Source organism: Kluyveromyces lactis, assembly GCF_000002515.2.
Source record: "Kluyveromyces lactis strain NRRL Y-1140 chromosome C complete sequence".
Classification (NCBI taxonomy): domain Eukaryota; kingdom Fungi; phylum Ascomycota; class Saccharomycetes; order Saccharomycetales; family Saccharomycetaceae; genus Kluyveromyces; species Kluyveromyces lactis.
This window is the reverse complement of record NC_006039.1, coordinates 383,766-409,530: the sequence shown is the minus strand read 5'-3', so window position 1 is coordinate 409,530 and position 25,765 is coordinate 383,766. Positions and strand designations below refer to the sequence as shown.

At 39.0% G+C, this 25,765-nt stretch overlaps 13 protein-coding genes across 13 annotated transcripts; 3 read left to right on the top strand and 10 right to left on the bottom strand.

The window, feature by feature from the left end:
- Window positions 1-82: 82 nt before the first annotated feature.
- KLLA0_C04455g (uncharacterized protein) lies at window positions 83-1,441 on the bottom strand (the record flags this gene model as incomplete). Its single annotated transcript, XM_452397.1, has 1 exon — window positions 83-1,441. One exon carries the CDS (start codon window positions 1,439-1,441, stop codon window positions 83-85), a length of 1,359 nt encoding a protein of 452 aa, XP_452397.1.
- Window positions 1,442-2,904: 1,463 nt separating this feature from the next.
- KLLA0_C04433g (uncharacterized protein) lies at window positions 2,905-4,008 on the bottom strand (the record flags this gene model as incomplete). The annotated part of the gene is made up of 1 exon (XM_452395.1): window positions 2,905-4,008. The coding sequence occupies one exon, from the start codon at window positions 4,006-4,008 to the stop codon at window positions 2,905-2,907; it is 1,104 nt and encodes a 367-aa protein (XP_452395.1).
- Window positions 4,009-4,450: 442 nt separating this feature from the next.
- SLX5 (SUMO-targeted ubiquitin ligase complex subunit SLX5) lies at window positions 4,451-6,274 on the bottom strand (the record flags this gene model as incomplete). The annotated part of the gene is made up of 1 exon (XM_452394.1): window positions 4,451-6,274. One exon carries the CDS (start codon window positions 6,272-6,274, stop codon window positions 4,451-4,453), a length of 1,824 nt encoding a protein of 607 aa, XP_452394.1.
- Window positions 6,275-7,102: 828 nt separating this feature from the next.
- Window positions 7,103-8,110, bottom strand: NOP1 (rRNA methyltransferase NOP1; the record flags this gene model as incomplete). Its single annotated transcript, XM_452393.1, has 1 exon — window positions 7,103-8,110. The coding sequence occupies one exon, from the start codon at window positions 8,108-8,110 to the stop codon at window positions 7,103-7,105; it is 1,008 nt and encodes a 335-aa protein (XP_452393.1).
- An 830-nt stretch (window positions 8,111-8,940) lies between these two features.
- On the top strand, window positions 8,941-9,900 carry TSC13 (trans-2-enoyl-CoA reductase (NADPH) TSC13; the record flags this gene model as incomplete). Its single annotated transcript, XM_452392.1, has 1 exon — window positions 8,941-9,900. The coding sequence occupies one exon, from the start codon at window positions 8,941-8,943 to the stop codon at window positions 9,898-9,900; it is 960 nt and encodes a 319-aa protein (XP_452392.1).
- A 304-nt stretch (window positions 9,901-10,204) lies between these two features.
- CDC7 (serine/threonine protein kinase CDC7) lies at window positions 10,205-11,632 on the bottom strand (the record flags this gene model as incomplete). The annotated part of the gene is made up of 1 exon (XM_452391.1): window positions 10,205-11,632. One exon carries the CDS (start codon window positions 11,630-11,632, stop codon window positions 10,205-10,207), a length of 1,428 nt encoding a protein of 475 aa, XP_452391.1.
- Window positions 11,633-11,832: 200 nt separating this feature from the next.
- Window positions 11,833-12,552, top strand: ERP3 (Erp3p; the record flags this gene model as incomplete). The annotated part of the gene is made up of 1 exon (XM_452390.1): window positions 11,833-12,552. The coding sequence occupies one exon, from the start codon at window positions 11,833-11,835 to the stop codon at window positions 12,550-12,552; it is 720 nt and encodes a 239-aa protein (XP_452390.1).
- An 86-nt stretch (window positions 12,553-12,638) lies between these two features.
- Window positions 12,639-14,237, bottom strand: DAL1 (allantoinase; the record flags this gene model as incomplete). Its single annotated transcript, XM_452389.1, has 1 exon — window positions 12,639-14,237. The coding sequence occupies one exon, from the start codon at window positions 14,235-14,237 to the stop codon at window positions 12,639-12,641; it is 1,599 nt and encodes a 532-aa protein (XP_452389.1).
- Window positions 14,238-14,708: 471 nt separating this feature from the next.
- Window positions 14,709-17,363, bottom strand: KAP104 (Kap104p; the record flags this gene model as incomplete). The annotated part of the gene is made up of 1 exon (XM_452388.1): window positions 14,709-17,363. One exon carries the CDS (start codon window positions 17,361-17,363, stop codon window positions 14,709-14,711), a length of 2,655 nt encoding a protein of 884 aa, XP_452388.1.
- A 292-nt stretch (window positions 17,364-17,655) lies between these two features.
- Window positions 17,656-19,719, bottom strand: BUD14 (protein phosphatase regulator BUD14; the record flags this gene model as incomplete). Its single annotated transcript, XM_452387.1, has 1 exon — window positions 17,656-19,719. One exon carries the CDS (start codon window positions 19,717-19,719, stop codon window positions 17,656-17,658), a length of 2,064 nt encoding a protein of 687 aa, XP_452387.1.
- A 780-nt stretch (window positions 19,720-20,499) lies between these two features.
- ADE1 (phosphoribosylaminoimidazolesuccinocarboxamide synthase) lies at window positions 20,500-21,429 on the top strand (the record flags this gene model as incomplete). Its single annotated transcript, XM_452386.1, has 1 exon — window positions 20,500-21,429. One exon carries the CDS (start codon window positions 20,500-20,502, stop codon window positions 21,427-21,429), a length of 930 nt encoding a protein of 309 aa, XP_452386.1.
- Window positions 21,430-21,531: 102 nt separating this feature from the next.
- KIN3 (serine/threonine protein kinase KIN3) lies at window positions 21,532-22,716 on the bottom strand (the record flags this gene model as incomplete). The annotated part of the gene is made up of 1 exon (XM_452385.1): window positions 21,532-22,716. One exon carries the CDS (start codon window positions 22,714-22,716, stop codon window positions 21,532-21,534), a length of 1,185 nt encoding a protein of 394 aa, XP_452385.1.
- Window positions 22,717-22,939: 223 nt separating this feature from the next.
- CDC15 (serine/threonine protein kinase CDC15) lies at window positions 22,940-25,333 on the bottom strand (the record flags this gene model as incomplete). The annotated part of the gene is made up of 1 exon (XM_452384.1): window positions 22,940-25,333. One exon carries the CDS (start codon window positions 25,331-25,333, stop codon window positions 22,940-22,942), a length of 2,394 nt encoding a protein of 797 aa, XP_452384.1.
- Between the last annotated feature and the right edge of the window lie 432 nt (window positions 25,334-25,765).

The window sequence follows — 25,765 nt, the reverse complement described above, 5'->3', positions numbered from 1 at the left end:
GATAATCAAACATTTTTTTTGTATTTGTTAGATATAGAACGATTTAGTGACATATTTGCTTTACACAGTGTGCAATATTCAATTATCCTGAGGATTGGACGTGTTTTCCATGACTTGACGAAGGTTTGAAAGAGCTGGTCAGGAATTTCGGAAGTAAACCGCTCACTCTCCACCTCCATCTCAACTTTTTCTTTGCCGTATGAAACCAGAGTTGGGTATTCACATCGATAAGGGACAGTGAACTTTGTTTAAAAGGGTTTGCTAATTTTATCATATCAGTTTTACTCTGAACGACTTGGAGAGTATTGATTAACTGGGATGAAAACTGATTCTCTTTTCTTCTCTTCGCTGAAGGCTCAACCAAAACCTCTGTCGGTTCTATAAAGTCCATGCTATCCATTGAGTCATTACGTCCAGTATCAATCGTATCATCCAAAGTAGTTTCAAATTCATAATCTTCAAGCAACCTGGCGGCTTCTTCATATTTTGAAGTACACCCCAAACAAACAATCTCTTGATAATCCTTCCCCATCTCGTGAAGACGAGAACTCAGTTCATAAAGTGGTTTTTCGCAAATTACACAGTGCTTCAAGTTTGATGCTACCACGATGTCCCTCAGGTAATGATCTTGGTTCAGGAACTCTTTCGGTTGCATGATATCTCCCAAGACGTTGATGCTTTCATTAGTCACTTCGGAAACTTCCGGTAAAATGGCGGTGGATTTCTTAAGCCGCAGTGGCAGATGGTCCAACTGTTTACGTTTATAGTATTTCGACTTTAAGTCTGATATCGAAACTCTCTTGCATCCCGAATGAAGGACATTCTCATTAATTTCAGCCACTGTTTCTCTGGGTATATAATCTTCTATGAGAAAGAGTTCGTTCTCATTTGTGCTGTTATCGTGTATTTCATGACTTCGTGGATTTAAACTTATCCGTCTCTCCTGAGAGTATATTTTCATTCTATATTCATTAGTCGGATGTCTGCAATTTTTCGTAACGACAGGTTCAGGGGGTGGTACAATAGGGAAACTAGTTAATCTATTATCATCTAACAAATCCAGTTTGGACATTTGAGTTTGTAAAGAAGAATGTGATTTCATATTCTGAGGACCAGCCCCAGATAATACCAACCGCCTGCGTTGCCCCATGGTCCTCTTCCTACTACTGTCTCGTTTTGGAAACCGAATACCATCATCAGCACCAGGTCTGGATGGGGTTGAATTACTGTTAAAGATAAATTCATCTCTTTGTACTCTCCACTTTAACGGAGTATGATCCAGAGTTTCCTGAGGCTTGTGCCATTCCTTATCTCTTCCAACATCAAACGAAACACTCTCCTTCTTCGCTGATAATACAGTGTCAGCACTAACAGAGTGAATCCCACTGATTGATAGAGAGTTTGTGTCTAACGGTTCCAGGATCCTCGAGAGTTCCTCCATCCTATACTTCAAAAATAATAAACAAAACTGAAGGCTTATTACACACCGTTGATGAGCTTCCGTTGTCTTCCCAATTTTAATTGTCCAACCAAATATCTAAAGTAACAGCGTTAAATGCAAAATAGATATACCGCAGGCAAATAATGCTTGTGGTCTGGTCTTATACCTTCATGTTTTCCTCCCGCTCTCTCTTGTTTCAACCTTAAAAAGCTTTAGATAGATCTTAAGGAATATCCGAAAAACGATGGAATTTGTTTACATTTTGGGTACAAAAGGTGTCGAAAAGGTAAACAATGAGCACACTACCAAATATACAGCTCTAATGGATACTTGAAGAGGGTATTATGAGTAATGAAAGGTTTACGATCTCATTAATATAACTCAAACATATGCTACGCTCTTGTTATATCAAAAAACCCATTCACCACATACACTTTCCATTTCTAGCTTCACCAGCCTGTCCACATCGATAAAAGAAAAGAATGATTCTTCAAGAAACAATATGGTAATAGGTTGACTAACTTACAGTAGCTTTTCACTTTTAGGGTCCAAAGAAAAGCGTTCTTTGAGTGTGAACAACGAATAGTGCTTTATCCTAGAACGACCCTATATCATAATGTCTGCTGCTGAATATTACGGAACTGATAACAAACAAACTGTATGTTAAATCATTTAGAAAGATGTTTCTGACGAGGCTTGTCAAATCACTCGAATATGAAAGGCAGGTCTCAGTTCTCCCCGAACGTTTTAATTAATTACTAACTAAAATAATGAAATCTCATCATCTGGTGATCCATCTATATGAATTTAGTACAATCGTCCTACCGGTGCACCAACCACTCAAGGCCAAGCCTCAGCTGCTGATGATAGCCAAAGAGGGTTCTTCTCAGCTCCACAGCAGAGTTACTACCAACAATCTCCTCCTCAATATCAATACCAGAACCAAGCACCACCCCAACAGCAGCAATACTATCAACAGGGTGCTCCTCAGCAGGGCTATTACGGGCAACAGCAACAACAGCCAATATATGTGCAGCAACCTGCTCAATCCCGTAACAACTCTGATTGTTTGACTGCATGCTTAGCTGGTATGTGTTTATGCTGTACATTGGATATGCTATTCTAAGGTGAAGTAACTATCTCTGATGCGAACGGTTTTGTTTTGTCTGCAATTGCTGGCCGTACTTCGCTCACACTGAGCTTCACATGTGGGACACACATTGTCCTTCTAATCAAAACTAAAACGCAAAAAATGACTTTCTACCTAATATAAAGAGGATCACTGCCAATCGTACTAATGGTTTAGTTTAAATCAACTAACCAAGCTAGGCACGCGCTGTGATTCCTTGCTTCTACTTATTAACTTGTTATCGAATTCTTTTTTTTATTTTACGTAATCCTTCAATTGTACATCCGTATATGTAAAAGTGAAATAGCCAGAAAATGATTCCTTCTCTGTATCTTTAGAACCTTTCAACTTCTTCATCAATGACATTGATGATACGATCATCTCCGGGATAATCTTTAGTCAACCATTGTGGTAGCCTTTTCTTATCTATCGTGATCGCACCGTTAAATAATAGCGTACCCAAAACTAATAGTACGAATCCATTAAACTGTGTCAACTTAAATGATTCCCAACCGAGGGAAAGTGATACTAACCACACCAATAAGGTTCTGCAAGTGTCAATAGTACTTCTTACCGTAGCGTTCATGCTGTTGGTTAGAGTGATTCCAAAGAAATTGAAACAAGCGATGGAGATCATAATGATTATTGAGGAATAAAGAACTCTCGGATTCACGAACATGTCCTGTAGAGAGTAAACAATGTTGAAAGATGAGTTTTGTTTATTTTGTGCAAAGGTAACCGAAGCAATGAGCATAGTTAAAAGAGTGATAGAAGCCCCATATATTCCTTCGAATGCAACCAACGTAGATGGTGGAATGATCCATTTAGACATGATATGTTCTTCAAGAACAAATTGGGTTGCGGTACACACTTGCGCCAATACAATTAGTAACACACCTGTTACTAAAGAGACATCAACTGTTACACCAACATTCCCGCTATAACCAACAAGGAAGACTCCGAATACAACAATAAATAACGATAGCCATTCAAATCTTGATATCTTGTGCTTCAAGAAGAAAACACTGAACAACGCAACGAACAAAATTAAAACTCCTCTAGTCATTTGGTAAATAGAGACGGGGATCATGGTTAATGCCAAATTCATCAACGTAGTACCACAAATATCACAAATAGCAGGTAAAGCCAAAGCATAACTTTGTCTTGATGGTAATTTGGTTTTGTTCAAGGACTCTGCCGATGGAACTGCCTCGTATCCATTTCGCGAATTGTACTTTTGCCAGAACATAACAAACATTAGGGATATTTCACCGATGAACATTTGCAATGTCTGCAACACCGGTTGTTCAAACAAAACAGGCGATATACTGTCACAATCCCTAACACATTGATTGTCCTGATATTTAGTAGCAATTGAATTGATACATCCAGTGACTATCAAGGAAAGCGCTGTCACTATCACTAACTCCTTTCTCATAAGAAATATGCAAAACGAACCCGTTCAAGTTCAAAGAAAATTCACCAGTTCTTGACCTTAGTACTGATCACCACCACTGATCACGACTTAGGAATGAAAGCTACGTTCATAAAATTACAGACGCTATGAAGATAACCCATACAAAGGCAGTTTTTGTCTTTATCCTTTCATGTTCATTCCGTTTCCTTAAGTATCATATTTTTTATGTAATGGTAAATAATCGAGAAGCTCTGAATTTCCTAATAAATAAGGGAATGGACCACATAATTTGTTACAGGCAGCCAACCACCTTTTCGTTATCTAGATTAGTCCCAGGTTTAGGACAACATTCTAAGAACTAATATGCTATTTATAATTTTACATGGTCAGCTCTCTGTTATCGATACATGTGCAAATCGACAGCTTTTTGATACAAAAGAATGATTTAGTGAACGATGATAACTCAGAAGTACACCTCTCTCATGATACCTTTTTTTCTTAAATTACTGTTACAACCTTCGGCAGGACATTTCTTAGGACCATAATTATCCGGATGCGAAGGTCCTTGAGAGTTCTTTAACTTGTTTTTTTCCTTTGCCGAAATATCTCTTGCGTTCTTAATTCTTACTTGACACCGGCCACAGAAAGTGTGTCCACATGAACTCACGTACGTTCTGCGAGATAAATCTCTATCAACTAGCGTAGGTCTTGCAAGAGTTTGATACGGACAGTGAAATTTATAGTGTGACTGAAGGGCTTCAAATGAAACGCCTTTATCTTCTTCACTAACACCTTTCCAATCATCCGGAATTCCAACTCCCAGTTCCACACCACATAGGACACAGACAGGAACATCGATGTATGTTTTCGCGGCCACGTCATCTGTTACCATCACCGTCTCCTCTCTGCCTTCATTCTCCATAGTCATCGACATCAATGGTGCAGTGTTGAATGACGCAGAATATCCTTCAGGCAAAGAGTTCGCTTTGTCGATGTATTTCTGTTGCTGAGATTTAGTGACTTCATTCAACTTCTTAGTTCTTGTACTGGCATCTCTTTCCTCTCTTTCTTGAATCATACGTATAATCAATTCTGTGTTTGCCGCATCATCTCCATCTTCATAGAATCCAAACTCGGGACCCACACCAAATGGTAGATTGCCAAACCTTCTATTCATTGTGTTTGATATAATACGTTGTAAAGACTGCGTTGTACCTGTGAAATTATTGCCGTCCATATTTTCATCATCATCTGGCATTCCAAATAACATCTGTTGATAAAGGGCGTTGTCTCTTGAATCTCCGTTTGATCCACGAGAATGATTTTGTTGAGTACCGCTTCTTGTTCTTTGTGGCCTTAGGCTATTTCTATTTTGGTAACTCATGCTTCTAGTACGCCTTCCCTCAGCCCAACTTTGCATGGCCCGGGCTCTAAAATCTCTGTACTGGCCAAGCAATTGTTCAAGCCTCGCTGGTGGGAAATTGAACCTAGCAAGTCCTTCCCTAAATTGAGACAATGACTGAGATTCAAAGAACAAACTCCTAAGATCTGGATCCAAGGAATCGATCGTCTCATCAGCAGCTCTCTGTAGCCTTTGCATTTGGTTCTGTCTTTCCCTTTGTTCTCTCATTCGCGTTTGCATTGTATACTGATTTCTTTCGTTAACGATATCCGGAGGAATGTAATCCGCATCGTTATCGCTGAAATCACTATCACCAGTGCCTGACTGGTTGTAGCCACCCATAAACATAGCAGTAGCATGATCAATATGTCGCCGTAGTCTTCGCAGTTGGTTTGGATTCCTGTATACCTGATTCTGGAACGACCTGCCCACCGGAAGTTCATTCCAGGAAGCATCGACCTGTAACGTTTGACCTGCCGGGAGTTGCAAAAGTACGGGTCTACCAGATTCCTGGATACGCTCTTCTACAAGCATTAAATCATCATCCCCTTCTCTATGATCCACAACCACAGTACCATTGTTGGAAGCCCTGTAGTTGTCCAGATTGATGTACTCTGCATCATCATTTATTGGCCCATCAGGTCGCAAGGAAACCTCTGCAGTTATCTCCAAATCTTCACCATCTGTTGACACTGGCAAATCTGTAGCAGGAGCGATAGGAGCCACATTTCTATCCTCTGCGTTGGAAACAAATCTTGACAAATGGTCTCTGGGTCTATTCCTTCTGCGATCTGGAATCAATCGCCTTGGTGCATATTCTTCCCTGATTTGAGCATCTAGCTCTGGATCACTATCGATCTCTATAACACACCCTTGCTCCGTCATCACAAGGCTTTCTACCTTACTAATTACTGTTCCAGCTGTACCAGATACCTATTTTAAGGATCTGGCTCTGAACTCTTCCGATACCTTTGTATACTTTTAGCTTATTTCAAAGGTTTACTCTTAATATCAAAACCACTGTTGTCTTAAATATCATAATTATTAATTTCAAGAACTTTTCTTTACTTTTGTCTCAATTTGATGTCGATTAAAGATAAAAGAAACAAAGAGTTTGTCAACAGATGCACAGATGGACCGTATTATGGTATCGTAACCCGTATGGGGTTATATCCTTTAATTCACTGCTACCAGACATGATTTTCTAGAACGTATGGTTGTTATTGATATATATAAGTTATATATAGTATGTGATAATAATAATAATATATCTACAAATTAAATGTACAAAATAAGGTTAAGAGTGTTCGAGTATTAATACCGTTATTGTGAAAATGGGTTCTTTTGTATTGTCAAGTTGATGAACAAGGTTTTGAAATCTTCTTCTATTCTTTTCCCGTCAGTTAGTCGATCTCCTTTGAACAGGCGAAGGACCTGGACTGTAAGTAAAAGAAACACACAGAGTGACAAAATACAAGTGAAGACGAAGTGGAGACTTTTCTAGTTTGTAGAACTTTATCACGAATCAATGAGATGCAAAATTTCAAATAATATTATAGTGTTAATGATTGTATTGGAATGAAGGTTTTTAAAACTAAAAAGTAAGCAAAAAAAGATTAGAAGCCAAAAAAAAAAGATTAATAGAAGGAATCATGAACCAAGTAGGCATACTCTAGCATTGGTTTCAAAATATCAATATTTCTTTAGCAGCTCTTATAATCCACTTCTCATGTATTTACCGATAACGATACAATGGTCTCTTTCATAAGGTTCCAAAGTCAATTGTTCCAAAGGCTTAATCTTTTCTTCTCTCAATTTTTGAACTTCTCTAGCGAACACAGTTTCAGCATCAACAGTAGAATCGATACAGTTAGCCTTGATAGAGATAACGACACCACCTTGATCCTTCAAGAACATATGAGAGTTCAAAGCAATAATACGGGCTTGATCAGGTTGAGCAACATCTGCGAAGACGGCGTCAACCATACCGATAAGCATTCTGTATTTTTGTGGATGTCTAGCATCTTCAATAATTGGGATAACATTTGGTCTCTTCTTAGCCATAGAGATCAATTCTCTACCTGGTCTGTGAGAGAACTCAACAGCGTAAACCAACCCTTCTGGACCAACGACATCGGAAACGTGGGACACAGATGTACCGGAAGCAGCACCTAGATATAGAACCTTCTTACCTGGAGCAATGAATAGTTCATCCAAACCACCCATGATACCGGCAGCCAATTTGGATCTGAAAGGATTCCAAACACGGTATTCCACCTTAGTTGGTGGGACACCTTCTTCAGTGGAAGGTTCTTCAACTGAAACTCTCTTTTCACCGTACACAGATTCACCTGGAGCGATGTTCTTTGTGACCAAAAGATCTTCTTTACCTCTGGCAATAAAAACACCAGCATGCTTATGAGGTTCGATAACAACCTTAGCACCACCACGGGCACCACCACGAGCACCACCACGAGCACCACCACGAGGACCACCTCTGGAACCACCACGGGCACCACCAAATCCACCTCTGGAACCACCGCGAGCGCCACCACGAGGACCACCACGACCACCACCGAATCCACCTCTGGAACCACCACGGGAACCACCGAATCCACCACGGCCACCGCCAAATCCACCTCTGGAACCACCTCTGGAACCACCGCCGAATCCACCACGGGAACCGCCTCTGCCACCTCTAGAACCTGCTTGGAATGCCATTATTATTCTTAACTAGTTGGGAATTATCTGTCTTGAGATATAATGATTATGCTGCTGTTGCTGCTCTTGATCTTCTTCTCTCTAAATTGGACAAAGGAAAAAAAAAGAATTAAAATTGTGAATCAGTAACAGGTATTGTCGTTGACTTTGAAACAGAATCCTGGACGGCTGTAAAACTCTTCTAAAATGGGTAGATTATAGGAACAGAAAACGTACACAATACTATTCTATAAACAATTGATTACTTCTTTCAAGCAAGAACAACTTAATAAACTCTTACTTTACATTCGATGAGATGAGCTTTCGAAACTTTTTTTTTTCAGCTGAAAAATTTTGAATGAAAAAACAATATTAAATTTCTTTTTCAAAGTTCTCATCTTTGGTCTTTCTGTGCCTCTTGGTACGTACAGAACGATGAACGTTAAAGTCACATGACTATTGTCACATCTGTATCACGTGATATGAATTGATTATATAATCATATGAATCTACAACTTTTCAAGATTTTTTTTTGCTATGTTGAGCCAGATACTTGCTACAATGCGTACGTTTACTAAGGATTTCTATACAAGTTTTTCATAGTCAACATTGCGAAAATATGCAGATGAGATCATTTTTGGTTGTTGTTGTGAATATCGGTATCTTTATAAAAGCAGATAAAAAATCAGAGAAGTGGAACCAGCTTTGACTTTTGTACGTTATAGCAATCAGAATCTGAATTAGTATATCTGGATAAATTTTCTGGTTTAGTTTTGAGATCCTATTTTCCAAACTATCGCTGTATATTTTAATCCGACAGTTGAAGATATTACCTAGATAAGTGTCCCTTTATGTCTGCATCCAGTTCAATTTTTATTAAATCACGCTCAAAGAGCTTAAAAGACGTCAAGTTGGAAGTTCCAACAGAAAATACGTTGACATATCAATCTGTTTTGCAACAGATTTCGAAAAGCAATCACAATATTAGCGTTAACAGGTTAAGGTTAAGCTATCTGAAAGAAGGTAAGCAAGTCGCCATTGGGCCCTCTGAATTGAACGATGTTGGTAAGAAAAACACGTTCGATTCAGTTAACGAGTGGTATGTTAAGGATTTGGGTCCGCAGATCTCTTGGAGACTGGTGTTTTTCATCGAATATTTGGGTCCGATCTTGATCCATTCTTTAGTTTACCTTTTGTCTTTAAACGCAACAGTTAGGGACAAATTTCATTCTAAAAATGTTCCATATAACGATTTCTTCAATAAGTTCATCTACCGTCTGATTATGGTCCATTATCTAAAGAGAGAATTCGAAACATTGTTCATTCATTCTTTCTCCCTGGAAACCATGCCATTGTTCAATTTGTTCAAGAACTCTTTCCATTACTGGATCTTGAACGGGTTGATCTCGTTGGGTTACTTTGGTTACGGGTTCCCATTCGCTAACAAGACCTTATACAGAGTTTACAGCGCTCTCAAGATATCTGATTTCAGAGTCTTAACCGCTTTGTTTGGATTGTCAGAGATGTTCAATTTCTATATCCATGTCGCATTGCGTAGATGGGGTGATGAACAAAAGAGAAACGGTGTCACGAAGAGAGTCCCATTGAATTCTGGGTTGTTCAAACTACTTGTCGCTCCAAATTACACTTTTGAATCTTGGGCTTGGATGTTTTTCACTTTGTTGTTCAAGTTGAACTTATTCTCAGTTCTTTTCCTTGTTGTCTCGGTGGTTCAGATGTACTTGTGGGCTCAAAAGAAAAACAAGAAATATGGTACCAAGAGAGCATTCTTGATCCCATTCTTGTTCTGAATTCACCAATTACTATCACCACATACATATTTGACTTGGGGTATTATAGCATTCTCTCTTAAGTGAATAACGCTGTTTTACTCGTTTATTTACGCACTTGTTCTCTAACTTATGCCGTCAAAGCGTTGGCAACGTTTGTAAACTAAATATAATAATGATGATGAATGCAAAGTATTAAATTACTCTATCGGTTAAAGAACTCTATATATGAATGCATGTATATAAAAAATGAGTTCTGCTCTAAGTTATTGCGGTGAATATATGCTAATTTTCGTCAAATATTTTTGTTTCGTTCTGGATTTCATTACTCAACGACCCCGGTGAAGTGATCTTCTCTTCTTTGATCTCTATCAAGTAAATCTTCGTTCAGTTCTTTGAACCATAAATGTTCAAGAAGATCACTGGCGCTGGGTCTTTTGTATGAATTGAGTTCGAAACATTTTGCCAAGAGATCAAAACACCAAAAATGATCGTCCCAAACTGCTTGTTTGTAGCTCCGTATTTTATCATCAATATCCTCTTCATCGTCTGGGCCTAAACTTGGCGTGAGTTGTTTGTCAAATTGTGTCAAATAATCCAACGTCTCGAACGCTATGGAATACTCTGGTAATGTTCCTTCCTCCACTTCTTTGTCAAGTAAAGCTCTCACAAAACCTTGTAGCCCCCCAGGATATCCTTCCGAATGGAAACCTGGAACCTTTGTCATGTCTAGTCCCAACCCATGGAACTTGGCGACTTCTTGCATGGGCTTGATTCCAAAAATGCAACATATCTCCAGAAAGGCGTCAATATCATCCATGCTTTGAAAGATTGGGAACCTTCTGCTGATGAAACTTAACAGTATCACACCAACTGACCAAATGTCAATTTTTTGAGTTTGGAAAGAACATTTCATAAGCACTTCTGGCGCTCTGAACCCTCTCGTACCAGCTCTATTAGCTCTACGCTGCCTCCTAGTTTCATGTTTTGGGTACCCCTTACTCAATTCTGCCTTCATGAGATTCTCACTTTGTGCAGCACTTAATTCATTTGCCCCTCTAACGTTAAGCTGCCCGTTCTGAATGGATATCAACGGCAGATGTGATGTCTTTTTGTTGTTAGCATACGGTGAAGAACAATTACAAACCTTCTCTCCCTGGTCATTAACATACACACGATAGTTGAGGTCAGGCAAGTACAACTCTTCATTCTCTTCAGCCAAACCAAAGTCTACTAACACACCTCTCCCAAGTATTGGGTTGTATAGGAAATTGGTTGGCTTCACGTCTCTGTGAATGATTCCAAATGAGTGCACGTATTTCAAGGCGCTTAAAAGTTCAAACATGTACTTCTTTATCCCCTTGATAGGCATGTCTCGGTAGAAATGCCGGAATTCTTCATGCGGATACCAGGGCAAGACGACAACCACCTGATCCTGGTATCGAATCGCGTCGCATAATGGTGCTACGTTATTCGAATTTGACAGTAACTCTAAGAGTTTAAGTTCATTTTCAATTCTGTTCGGCGAGCTTGTCACGTATATCCTCTTGATAGCCACATGTTTACTATTCTTATCCCAGAAATGATCAGGGTATAACCTTCCAGATACGTTGCTAAGATCTTGAGCTTTATATACCGATGAAAAGGTCCCCTCTCCGATCTTATCCAGTAGCTTGTATCTGGATGACAACTGTGGTACCTTATCGTACAAATCATCCATTTCCTGGATGATTTCAGCGGGAATGTCATCCATAATTATAGTGTGTATATTGCCACCTAATATGAAGCCTAACAGACGAGCTGTATACCCATTGGTTTGACTCTACAAGAACAGATACGCTATATCCGTTGATTCTTTTATTCTATGCATTTTTTGGCGATGTTTTCATTTTTATTGTCGAAACCAAATATAATAACAAACAGCAGTAGTTCACATTGAAATGACATATATTAATGAACAGAAACAGGACGTTAAAAGGGGAATTGTCGAATAAAAGGACATTTACACACAAAGCAACCTTCATGTATAACTTATTAAATATGAAGTTTACATGGTTATGGGTATTTTCGCTTGTGATTGTCTGTCAAAGCTCACCAATAACGGTACAATTACAGAAGAATGGGAAAGAATGTGTTTACATTGATGTTGATGACAGTGACTGCAAAATATCTTATTACTTCGCAGTACAAGAGGGAGAAAACAATGCCTTCAGAGTAAGCTATGAATTATGGTCTCCGGACGATACAGAGTATCCTATGATTTACAAAGATGACGAAGAGCAAGGGCAATGGACATTTCCTGCGAAACATACTGGTGAATATGCGTTATGTGTCATTGGTGATGAATATCCTAAGATTGTTGATTTAGACATTGTACAGATATGTTTCGATCAGATACCGAAGCCAGCAGATCCTCGTTTGATAGGAGAGACGATAGATAGTTCACTGGTGAGGACACTGCAAGATTCTGTAAATATAATAGAGGATCAGCTTCAAGTCTTGGAAAGAAATTTGAAGCTGTACAAATCACGTGCAGAAAGAAACCACCACACTGTTAAATCAATAGCATCGAGGTTGGTCACCATATCAATTTGCTCCATAGTTCTTGTACCGACGATTGCTGTTCTAGAAATTATAATAATGAAGTATATTCTAGGTAAATTTAAATCATAAGTGATATATATATAATATGTATATCATGCATCAAATAAAGGTAATTCAAAATTGAAGAAAAAAAAATGATTAGAAGATGGGGTACTTCATGTTCTTCTGCGTTCAAGAATTGTCTGGCCGGGAGGGTTTTTATTATGTCCCATGCCGTCAAGTTCAAAAGCCAATTTTCCTCTAACATAGGTGTTTCTCACTAAACCTTTCAGTTTGAACCCATCATAGGCTGTCAGTTTGTTTTTGAAATAAACTTTATCGTTGTCGACAGTCTGATAGGTATTGATGTCGAAGATAACAAAATCTGCGTCGTATCCAGTTCTTAGGAAACCCTTCCTGTGATCAAGACCAACTTGCTTACTGGTGTTCTCGCAACACCATTGAATGATTTCAGCGATGGAAGCACCGTTAGTGTATAGTAATGGTAGTCCCAACCCGACGGATGCAATTCCTCCCCATGCACTAAAAAAATCACCTTTTGCGAGGTCTTTTAGCTCCGGTATACATGGAGAATGGTCACTTACTACAGAAGTGATTAGACCTTCTCTTAAGGCTCTCCAAAGTTCCTTTCTGTTCTTCTCACTACGTATCGGTGGACAACATTTGTAAAAAGTCTTGGATTTAGGAACCCTTTCAGCTGCCAATGAAAGATAATGGAAGCAAGTTTCGGCGGTGATTGGAAGTCCCATATCCTTAGCCCGTTTCAAGATTGGTAAAGCTTCCATCGATGCTAGATGTACTATATGAACGAACGGTGACTTTTCGATCCCATTCTGAAGGATGCTGTTGCGTAAACAACTGACAATTAATGCTACTGCGTCTGTTTCAAAATGATCCGGTCTGGATAATAAAAAGCTATTGTATTCGCATGGATCTATTTTGGACAATGAATGGTCGCATATTTCATTTTCTGCGGCTTCGAGAGGTGTAGTTATTGAATCCAAATGATCTTCGTGATGTTGGATTAATTCCGAAACTTGACCATATTTTGGTTCGACAGATGATAATGACTTGGTTGCAGAAAGCAAGTTCTCGGCATTACTGTCAGTCCCCAGTTCACCATTATAGTCTACAATAGTGTGTTCGTGGCCAGGTTCTGGTAGCTGTAATTCAGCATGGAACATAACCATAGTTTTCTCACCTTGCAATAAGTGCAACGCCTGTTGGATGTATCGTTTATCAATTGCAGGAAACTCATCGACACCGGAATCTATAAGAAACCCTTTGAAACCTCTTACGCCAGCTTCTACTAGCGGTTTCAAATCGGCTAAGTTGTCCGGTACTAACCCGCCCCAAAATCCAACGTCGCACCACAGCTGGCCCTCTGCTGCATCCAATTTCAGCTTGAAATTCTTAATATTCGTTGTTGGTGGGATGGCATTCAAAGGCATGTCTATGACAGTAGTAACACCACCAGCGACGGCTGCTTTGGTCCCCGTCTCGAATCCTTCCCATTCAGTTCTACCAGGTTCATTCAAATGTACATGAGCGTCCACCAATCCAGGCATTATTAAGTACGGCGAAACAATGTCATAGGATTCTAAATTCCATCCACAGCCTATTAGTTCTCTTTCGGTGGCTACCCTTCCTTGTAGTACATCCAAAATTTTACCATTCTCTACACTATAGATAATCGTGCCAGGAGCTACGCCCTCATGGAATGCAACATGGTTTGAAGCGACGGCTTGTATCATTGTCAATGCCTTTATGACACAGATTCAAAGAATAAGTTGCGGTAAAAGAAAAAATCAAGATAAATTCAAGTCAGTACTCATTTACAACTAAACATTTAAATTAAACTACATACCACATTGTAGCTTGTGTGCCAGTTTATATATCCCAATGCCACAGCTTCAGGTATATTTACCTCTCTTCGAGATTACGGGCCTTATCAGCTCGGAATTTTTCGATTTTTCTTTTTTTTATCAGTACGATCCAGTCATCTCGAAGGTATTCTTTCGGAGAAAACCGAAAACGCTCTTGCCTAGGACTGCATCACGTGATTGCAACGGCTGGACAGTTGTGATTTACTACGACTCTTTGCCTCAGGAGAAGAGGGGAAGGGTATGGTTATCGAAATTATTTGCCTACACATACGAGCGTCGTAACCTATTCGTTATGTAACTGGTTAACAATGACGGTTATACATCATGCTTTTCTTCTGTTCAAAACATTCCGGAGTTCATTAACAATTGTTGCCAAGGATCTGGTAGCCTCATTGCCAAAGCGTAGAGGTCCTCTGATATAATGGAAATGTCGACATCTTGTTGCAATCCTCTGAAAAAGAGCTCCCAGGTTTTGTCGGAAGGCATGCCTTGGGCATTGAAATCCATTAAGTTCATTATTTTAATGAAACCGGTGTAAGAGACGGTTTTCTCTTCTGGATCTGTGAGTTCACTGGCTATAGAGCACCATTTGTGCCATTGGGTTTCGCCTGCAAAAGGTGGTTGTGTGAAGATTTCTGGATGGAAATGAGCTAGTCTAGCAATGGTGATGCACAAATTTTCCATTATGCTTGTTGGTAAAACCAACTGAGTAGAACAGAAGAGGTCCAGCACTATCCTACTTATTTCAATGATACAAGGGCCCAGATCTATCTTATGTGCCATGAGACCTAGGCACCAGATAGCATTATTGACAGTAGATACAGCTTCATGGTTTTCTCCGTTTTGAATCAATTCGTTTCCGATTGTTTCCACCATTCGCTTTGAGAAGTCGCTTGTAAATAATTGCCTCTCGTAGTAATATGCTATATCTCCCAGTAGCGCGTATGCACTTTGTCTTACCTCATGGCTGTGATCTTGTAAACATTGCAAGATGACGGAAAACATGTTGGTATCATGATTTGGGAATAAAAGGGCCTTGGAATCGTAACCTAACCCCTGGACTAACCCGTCAATTAAATCAAGTGAAGTTATGATGAAATCTTTTTCAGGAACCACTATCGTTGGATCAACTTGTGATTTGGCTTCTAAATCAACACATCTGCAGAGAATATTCCAAGCTCTATTGTAAACTTCCATAGCCATCGGAGCGAACCTGGGGCCTAAAGATGTTGATACATACGATAAACACTCCAGGAGTGGCCAGAGTTCTTTGTCATTGTCGTCCAAAGCAGACCATTTGTTCAATAAATGGGGAAGTAACTTCGTAATAGCTTGTTCATCAAGATCACACTTCTCGCTCAACCTACTGACCGCATCATACAAAATGATTAAGTTTTTCTTTTGATAGAATCTGAAACATTCGTCGAATCTGTCTAATAGTGGCTCATATAGGACTGTACCAACTATATCAGGATCACTATTCTCGATAAAAGTGGCAATTGCCGTAATGGCTGCCTCTTGGACACCTTTCTTTTTGTCCAGTAAAGTTTCCATGATAGGATTTAGTACCGGCATTAAAAATTCGGTACGATCATCCAAGATCCAAATGGAGAATCTGCTTAGAGTCCAGCAGGTCATTCTTCTAACTGGGAACCATGGACTTTTCAATTGCTCGACCAAAAATGGTATCAACGCTGGCAATTGACCATCGAAGTATTTCATGCCACCTTCAGCCATAGCACCAAGAGATAGTGTTGTTGCCTCTCTAATGTACCAACTATCCGAAGTCAAATGTTCTCTAAGTAGTGGAAGTGCTGTTTCTATGACTTCCTTCGGAAATATGCCGGTAAGTATATCGAGTACTGATGCTGCACATTTTCTTAAGTTCCATTCATGATCAAAGTTTTCGTCATCATCAGAGTCTTCGTCATTATCATCGTCATTTTTCTTTTGTATTTTTGCTGAAACTGGTTTGATATCTTCATCTTTGTCTTCAGAGTCTGCATCATCCCCGTTGGAAGCTTCCATAACAACAATTTCTTCCTGGCTATAAACCATGTTTGTCAAAAGAAGTGGAACAAGTTCTTGCACATAAGGTTGTATCAGATGATCTGGTACGTTTGTATTCGACACCAACGCAAGTATAAACTCACATGCTCCCAATGCAACTTTCTCCTCTTCACTATCGTTTCTATCAGTGTTAACAATCAAATGTCCCATGAATTGTATGATGCCCTGTAGATGTGTCATGAGTTTGTCTGGTCTGAACTCTAAGTTCAGGGTCAAACACTGGCAAATTTGTTGTTTGACTAAATATGAAGATTCGCTAGATGCTAACGAGAAGATGTTTGTCAATAAAGTATCTAAATTAACGGATAATTCTTGGCACTGTAACGGGATAATATTGTTCAAACAGTTGATGCTCTCAGATCTGACTACTGGTGTCTTACCTTCTACCATCAAAGTCAAAAACAACGATACCAATTCTCCAATCGGCACCTGATTGTTCGACCATTGTAACTGGAAAAACTGTGCACCATCCTCCATCATTTTGGATAAGGCCTTCAAAGAACCCTCGTTATTGTCTCTCGCGAGCTCAATTAATTGTGCAAGTGTGATTAACCCTTGAGGATCTTCTCTATGCTGTCTATAATAAGTAGAATACAAGGCTGCAATTACAATACCAGTAATCTTGACAATAAATTTGTTATTCAAACACAACCCGCGTACAATTTCTGATTTGACATACCCTAGGTCAACGATGTTGCCTCCCAATATGCAATTCTTCAAAAGAATACCTGCAGTACCTCTTAACTGATCCATTTCCTCAAGATGAAGTAAAATGTAACATAAATAATTGGCAAACTGTGGTTCTAATTTGAATGTTTCCAATGCATCGAGTGCTTGCTGTCTCTCATCAGAATTAGTTGAAACAGCATGTTGTAATGTCAAACAAAGTTGAGTTAGTCCTTCGTTATCTGGTGACCATGGCATACTGGGATTCAAGGTTGTTTATGGAGTCTCCACGGTACTGACCACTTCCTTATCAGCAATATCCGTGCTTCCTCCTGCTCAAATGTTTTTAGTGAATTTGATATCTCTGCGATGAGCTAACAAACCAAAAAAAAATTTTAAAGTCTAATGCAGTACTGCGGTCACGTGTGTTATTCTTTCGGTACTGAAACAGGAGATGAGCACAGACAGATTACTGAAGCAATAGTGATTGCTGTTGTTGGGTTATGTCTCTATAAAAGTTAGCTACATAATGCGTTGAATGGAGGTAATATCAGTTTGAGATGGCGTTTTCTATCTTGTCCATCATAACATCTATTTTGCTGAAAATAGGGTTGTACAAGGAGTTAATCACTGGATGATAATCCCCTACTACACCAGTGCTTGTATGCAATGCTACTTCAGAAATTAATGGAGAGTTGTGTTCATGGTCCATGCAACTTGAGGCTATAGAGGATGGAACGGTGCTGTAAGCGTTTGTATTTTCATCTGGTAAGATACTATTTTCTTCATCAATATCAATAGTTTTTTCTGTCCCGACAGAACTGTTGATATCTACAGCATTCAGTGTAGATATCGAATGCTGGTGATTATGAGTTACTTTTGGCAATGATTCACTATGTTGCAGAGAATCTTCATCATGAAGAGAGTTCAAATCAGGCGCATCTTGCGAGCTTACAATTTTCGATATATCTTGAATAGCTCTGGAAGATGGGATTTGATCATTCAAATTAGACTTCTCGAATTCCTTTTCACTTAGCAACTGAGGTGAATCATTTGTCCAGTCTGAAGAGGAAGGCGAGTATTCTCCGATTGTAGATATGGAACAATTTGAATTTGAATTTGTCATTTGGGAAGTACCTCTTGGTGCTGCTACTGGCATAGTGGGAGCTTGAAAGACTTGTTTTAGATCATTTTGTTTCTCTGACAACAGATCCGTCAAGGCAGGTTTTGAAGGTCTATTTTTTTGCACCATTAATGGTGCCATTTCATGGACATTGAAGGCAGCATCACTTACAACTTCGCTTACATCATCTGACAAATGATCATTCAGAAGGGTTTCATGTATTTCATCGACATGTGTTAAGTGAGTTCCAAGATCTGTTCCCAGGTGTAGATGCCCGTCTTGCCCGTCTCTTGATTCCACATCATGAACGTATTCTCCTGCACCATTCAGTTCTCCGCTGTCGTCCTCCAATGGTTCTTGCTCTATTTCATCAATATATCTTTCAGCATAACTGACAACATTATTGAAGCTAACCGATTTATTAGTTTTTGAGTATGCGTTCAACGGGGACTCAACTGCCTCAATACTATCTTCTTTGTTCAAAATATTCGATTCTTTGCTTGAATTTGAATCCTCTTTATGAGAAATTGAATGTGATGATATATTTTCGTTTTTCCAACAGTTCAGTCTAGCTAACCTTTCAGGAAACGTTTCAAGAAGTTCTGCAGGCGCGAATCCTATTTTCCCATCACTGCAACGTTTAACTAACCACCAATAAGAGTCCTGGTCATTCAAAAGAGTACAACCTTCGTCCTGTTCCAACTGGCAATGTGATGGATCAGGTCCCTGGAACGGGTATAATGCATATAATTTGCTGGGGTCTAATTCTTGCGGCGGATTTAACGGCTGCAGCTCATCAGAATCATCAGATTCATTAGTGTTCCAACCTATATTCAAGTCCTCTTCGTCGTTGTCATCTTGTTCTTCTGCCTCATCATCGTCATCATCAATATCGTCATATGATCTCTGCTCCAATCCGTTTCTTGCTTCTTTCGCACGATCTGCCACCATGTTATTATCAATAGCACTCGATGTATCGTTTGCAACTATCCCTTTCACAGAAGAAACATGTTCTCCGCTGTTTCTTTGAGAAGAAGTCTCTAAACTTCTTAACCGCTCCTCCAAATTATCTTCAAAATCCGAATCTGAATATGCATAATCTGAATCCTGCAGCTCGTTCCCATGTCGCGAACTGAAACTGGTATCATGCTCATTATCGATATCCTGTGCTAACTCTTCTTCTCCTTCTTCTTCTTCCTCCTCATCTTCCAACTGTAAATCACCGAGATCCGGGACACCTTCATAGTCAACTTTTTGACGATTTACGTCATTAGCATGTGCTTCAGTCGGCGTTATCACAACACTAGCATTGACACTCAGGGATTCCTCGTCCTTCTTGAGGCTTCGCATCTGTTTCATGATTTCATCGAAATCCTCAACCAGTGTAGGATCAGTTAATATCGATAGATCAGGTTTTGATCGTTCCCGTGATCTTAAGCCAGAGCCCAGACCTGCGAGTCCTGACATCTTAGGATACTCCAAATCCATCATACGATACAACTCGAGTGGTATAATAGCAGTTAATGCACAGATAGGATTCAGAGATGGAAGCTGATAATACTTTTCTCCAAGTAACGCGTGTATAAATATATCTCTGAAACCTCAGTGGAAAATGTTGCACCAAAAACAAGAGAATTAAAAGCTGTTTCAAGCCTCTTAGTGCTTTATCCAGAGCGGAAAATCCCCCTGAAAACCCTTCTAAAATGGTTTGTTGCGCCTTTTGTATAGGTGCTAGCTTCGATAAGTCGAACGACCTTTACTGTACGCTATACACCTTTCCCTCTCTGTCTCGTTTCATGTTCATTCTCACTAATTCCACCATATCTGTATCTCTAAATGTATATCACTAAAGACTAACGGCTGTGAATGTCAGAAACTTCGCTATGCGAAAAAGGAACTGATGCGAAAGAGAAACCGAAATATATTTCATTACCCGGATTACTATTTTAGCATTACGTGGAATATATCAGTCACGTGTTTAAATGATGATTTTTGACTTGACATATCTCGATATATTTCGATATTACTTTCCCTCGAGACATGAGAAATAAAAAATTGAAATGCGATGTATATAATGAGATGAGCCAGCTTTGTAAGTACGTGTGCAAATTAGGTGGTTGCAAAGCGGTATAATCACTTTTTCACTTAATATTTGATAGATGTTAGAGAACTATCACATCTAAGCATTAGCTGATTCACGTACTATTACTCACTCGCTTCCGACTATTACTACTGCGGAGATTGAAATTGAAAAGAAAAAAAGGGATCATCATGAACACGACAAGCATCACTCAAACCAACTTGGACGGTATCCTACCATTAGTGGCTAGAGGTAAAGTTAGAGACATTTACCAAGTCGATGATCAAACTTTGTTGTTCGTCGCTACTGACCGTATTTCTGCGTACGATGTCATCATGAAGAATGCAATTCCAGAAAAGGGTATCTTGTTGACCAAGTTGTCCGAATTTTGGTTTGATTTCTTGAAGGAAGATGTCCGCAACCATTTGAAACCATTAGGTCCAGGTGAAACCATCTTTGACAAATTACCTGCAAAGCTTTCAGAATCTAAGTACAAAGTTCAATTGGAGGGAAGATCTTTGTTGGTTCAAAAACACAAATTAATCCCATTAGAAGTCATCGTTCGTGGATTTATCACAGGATCTGCCTGGAAAGAATACAAGAAGACCGGTACTGTCCATGGTTTACCACAGCCAGAAGGTTTACTGGAATCTCAGGAATTCCCATCTCCTATCTTCACTCCTTCTACTAAAGCAGAACAAGGTGAGCACGACGAAAATATTTCTCCGGAACAGGCAGCTCGATTGGTCGGTCAAGACTTATGTGACAGAATCGAGAAGTTGGCTATAAAATTGTACACAAAATGTAAAGACTTTGCCAAATCAAGAGGTATAATCATCGCTGACACAAAGTTTGAGTTTGGTATCGATGAATCTACTAATGAAATAATCCTTGTGGACGAGGTTTTAACCCCAGATTCCTCTCGTTTCTGGAACGGTACCAACTTTGAAGTCGGTAAGACTCAAGATTCTTACGATAAACAATTTTTAAGAAATTGGTTGACTGATAACAAACTTGCAGGTGTTGACGGTGTTGAAATGCCTCAAGATATTGCAGACCGCACTAGATCAAAATACATCGAGGCCTACGAACAGATTACAGGTCAAAAGTGGAACATTTAATACCCACATGTTTTATAGACTTTCGTTCAATTTGTATACTATTTCCTCGTAATTTATTGCAGCACCATTTGATGACATAATTCTTCTGTTACAACTACATCATTACCGATAGTTTCTATTTACATTTGCATTTCTAAAAGGTGTTCGTCCTGGCATGGTAACAGGACCAGTACCTGTTATCAGTGGAGTTGCCGCTGGCTTTGAAGTACCATTTAGAATTTCTCTCACCCGCTGATCTACTGCTGATGCAAAATCTCGTTTCATTTCAGTGGCATGCTGTTCTAGCATTTCACCGACTTGGGTCAATTCATGCTCATAATTCAATAAATGTCTTTCAAACTTTTCTAGGTCTAAGGCTTTCCTGCATATCCGACACTGAATATCATTGAGCAAACTCCAAGTGCTCGGCCTTTTTGTGAAATCAACCTGGATGCACCTTGTGATTATATCTTGTAAGTTCTTGGAGTAGAAATGCGGTAATGGTTCAAAATAGCCAGCTTTAACCTTACCTTGCAACTCCGTATACGTCTTAGCTTGGAAGGGAACATGTAATGAGCAAAGTTCATACAGGATGCATCCGAGGGACCATATATCACTTAGTGGACTGTAAGGTTGGTCTCGCAGGACCTCGGGAGACATATAATATGGAGTTCCTACATATGTGGTAGCAAATTCGATAGATGCTTGTAAAGATTTGGCAAGTCCGAAATCACCAAGCTTGATAATAACTTTGCTGTAGTCGACATCCGATGCATTTTGGTTAAATTCGTCATCATAACCAGTGAGAAAAATGTTTCCGGGTTTCAAATCTCTATGTATTACGACGTATCCTTTCGATTTTAACGGTTCTTCCATGGCATCATATATCGTTTGTAGCTTAGATAAATCTCTTCCATAATGACACTTGAATAAAGCCATTAAAATTTGAACCATAATACGCCAGACGTATTCTTCGGGGACATACTTCCGTTGGTGTTTGTAATATCTGATCATCTGGGACAGGTCACCTTTGGAACAATACTCCATATACAAAAATAATGTATTCGACTTCGCATCATGATCCCAATGGAAAAACTCCACGATATTGTCATGTTTCAATTGAGAAAGGATTGCACATTCTGATATTAGTTGTTGACGTTCTTTCGCATTCATATGACCATATCTTACTTCTTTCCGCACCATTACCTTATTGTCCGCTTCTCTTACTACTTTTCTAACAGATCCGAAAGACCCTCTTCCGATTTCCTCCAGCAAACGATATGTAGGCTGTCTCTCATTTCGATTCATTATTGGGTTAGCTCAATGGCTTATTAATTAATTTCCAATGTTGGGAATACCCAGAATGATATCTGATTATTATGTGATACTTTATCTGTTTGATCTATCATTGTATATAAAATGCTGTTATTTTTTTATGTACTTTTCCGAATAAGGGAAGTTCACTCTTTTGAAAGCCAAATAGAAAATCAATGCGGGACAATATAGTTGAATCCACCTAAAACATAGTCAACTACATGACAATCAAATTCTGTATATCTTGACAAAGCTGATGAATTAATACCGAATCAGCCCCTACTTTTTGGTGACCCTGTTTGATTGGTGTAAAGGTTTGTGTATTTTTCCAATTACTTGAAAGGAATTTTGCCAAGGTTTCGAGTTTGTTAAAGTATGAACTCTTCCCTTGTTCGTTTGTCTGTATGACTAAAACCTTCAAAAACTTGAGTAAATCGATTTGAATTATTAGTGATGTCTTGAACGTACCGAAAAGTTCATGGATTCTTCCAATGAATCTCTCTTGCTTGAGAACTTCGCTGCATATCTTACCTCCTACTGGTAGAGAGCATAATTTTGTGTACTTTGTGATATACTTATCAAATCTTCCGTTATCTTGGTAGAAAGATGCAACTAGCAGGCTGAACGGGATGTTATGATTACCAATTGTAACACTTTCGTTATGGAGTACTATTGGTGACTCAATTTGTTGAGCAACATTGAAACAATTTAAAAGTATCTCAATACTGTTTGGAAGACAGTTTGCGATAGGTAGTGAAGATATTCCGATGTCGATCATCGTTCCTATATCTTCAGCCTTTAAATTTTTCGTATATTCACTGCACAAATTTAAACACCACGGTAATGAAGAATGATTTGATGACTTCAGGAGGGTTTTGGTTAAAGCTAAGAAATGACCGTCTTTCATAAGTAGTTCAATGCTTTTATTGTTTAAATGACATACGTGGAAGCATAATTCTACGAAAGGATCCGTAGCCTTTCGTTTGACGTGAGTGATCATTTCAAGTAACCACTCTTGTATAGTTACCGGAAAGTTTGATTTCTCATAAAAAAGTTTACCGTGTATCAAATTAGAGGTTGGTACATTGACTATCGTTCTCTTAATGGAATTATTGAGGGAAGTGAAAATGCAGTGTTGTAAGTGCTTATATTTTTTGGCAAATAGCATTAATTTTGGTACACTTAATGGGAAATCTTTTATCATAGAAACGTGAATTAATAGTTTTTCTGCTTCAATGTACTTGGTTGAGGTCAATTCCGCATTGACACATGCTGATATTTTATCTTTATGACTAAGACACCACTGGTTCCATATATCATGAGAAGTGAGAGTTCTATAACAATAGCTTACTAACACTGTTAATCGTGAATTTTTTAAACTGTCAAAATGTGAAAGTATACCGCACTGTATAAGTAGTTTAACGCTCTTTTCGAAAAATGCAGCCAAAACAGATTCAAAACGTAGTGAAATAAGTAGTGGTGTTCCACCGTTATCAATAAATTTTTCCTTCAAAGCAGTATGATTGAATTGTTTGTCATATTTTAGAATCTCGAATGTTCTGTTGCTTAAAGAACCAGACGCAGTAGCATCAGCTTTGATCGCGGTTAGTTCGTTTAAGGTTTTTATTAACCCCACAACTATCGAGTCCGTAGAATGTTCTATGAAAAGCTGATCGACAGATAAAGTTCTAAAATCAGCAGGGGCTAAATCTTCTTGAATTGGAGATTTTGTAGGAGATGGTGTCATATCAGTATTGGAATCAAGAACAAAATCCACATCCCATTTACCATCTTTCTCAATATATTCTGCCAAATTTATCTTCGATTTGGGTTTCTGTATTTTCTTCAACCATATATGAGCTAGTAGTTCTTGTGCGGTGGCACGTTTAAACATGTTTTTTTGGAAACATCGAGATAAGAAGTCTTTGCATTCAGCTGATAATGTCAAGGGTGGTATGTATTCTTCGTTTACTATCGCATAGCATGCAGATTCATTCACGAGGTTGTGAAATGGCGGATTTCCCGTCAATAGCTCGACGACAGTCGCTCCGAGCGACCAGATATCACTAACAGTTGATGCACCTTGACCTGTCATAACTTCGGGTGCCATCCAATTAGGAGACCCCGCATAAGTCATAGCCATTCTATTAATTCTGGTAGAAACACCAAAGTCAGCTAATTTAACAATTCCTTCCTCAGTCAATAGAAGGTTCGCTGCTTTGATATCCCTATGGATAACACCTTGCTCGTGCAAGTATTGTAATCCATACAAAGTCTGTGTAACGTAGTTGACGGTATCATCTTCCAGTAACGGACCATGTTTCAATATATCTCGGAGTGAACCACGAGCGCAGTATTCCAATATAATGTACAACTCATGAGCTTTCTGTATAAAGCCCCGGTATTCCACGATATTTTGGTGCCTAAGGTTCTTCAATAAGTCAATTTCAAGCATATGTTCGTTCAACTCGCTCTCATCTTCAAACTCGATCTGTTTAATCGCACATGGTTTATTCGTGCCTCTTTTCACTGCTCTGTACACAACACCATAAGCCCCGCGACCAATCACTTGTTTTAGCGCATAGGTTCCATGGGCTATTGAATTATCCATTCCCAGATCTATCTAGTATATCTCTTTCTCTGTATCTCTCTCTCTGTGTGTTCTGCCGTTTCTCTACTTACTGCCACTAATAATAATACGAAAGGTCTCTGTCTGCATTACCCAGTATCCCTATCTTGTGATTACCCTAACCGGAAACTAAGTGCACGGTCTGTTCTGACTACTCCGTTTTATTCTGCTTCCCTTGTTTGTGGTCATTCAAAGGTTTTTTCGCATAAAGCTGATCATCAAAACCTTTATTTGGTTAAATGGAGAAAAGTTGGTGAAGGTCGATGATGGATGACTGTCCGGATGTTTCGGAAAAAGAAAACAAATCGTAGTAGGGATGAGTTAAGAGAAGGGCGCTAATTCTCAAATATTGCATGACTAACTCAAATGATTAAAGGACATATGTATTGATGATTTGCAATGAAGGATAGAACT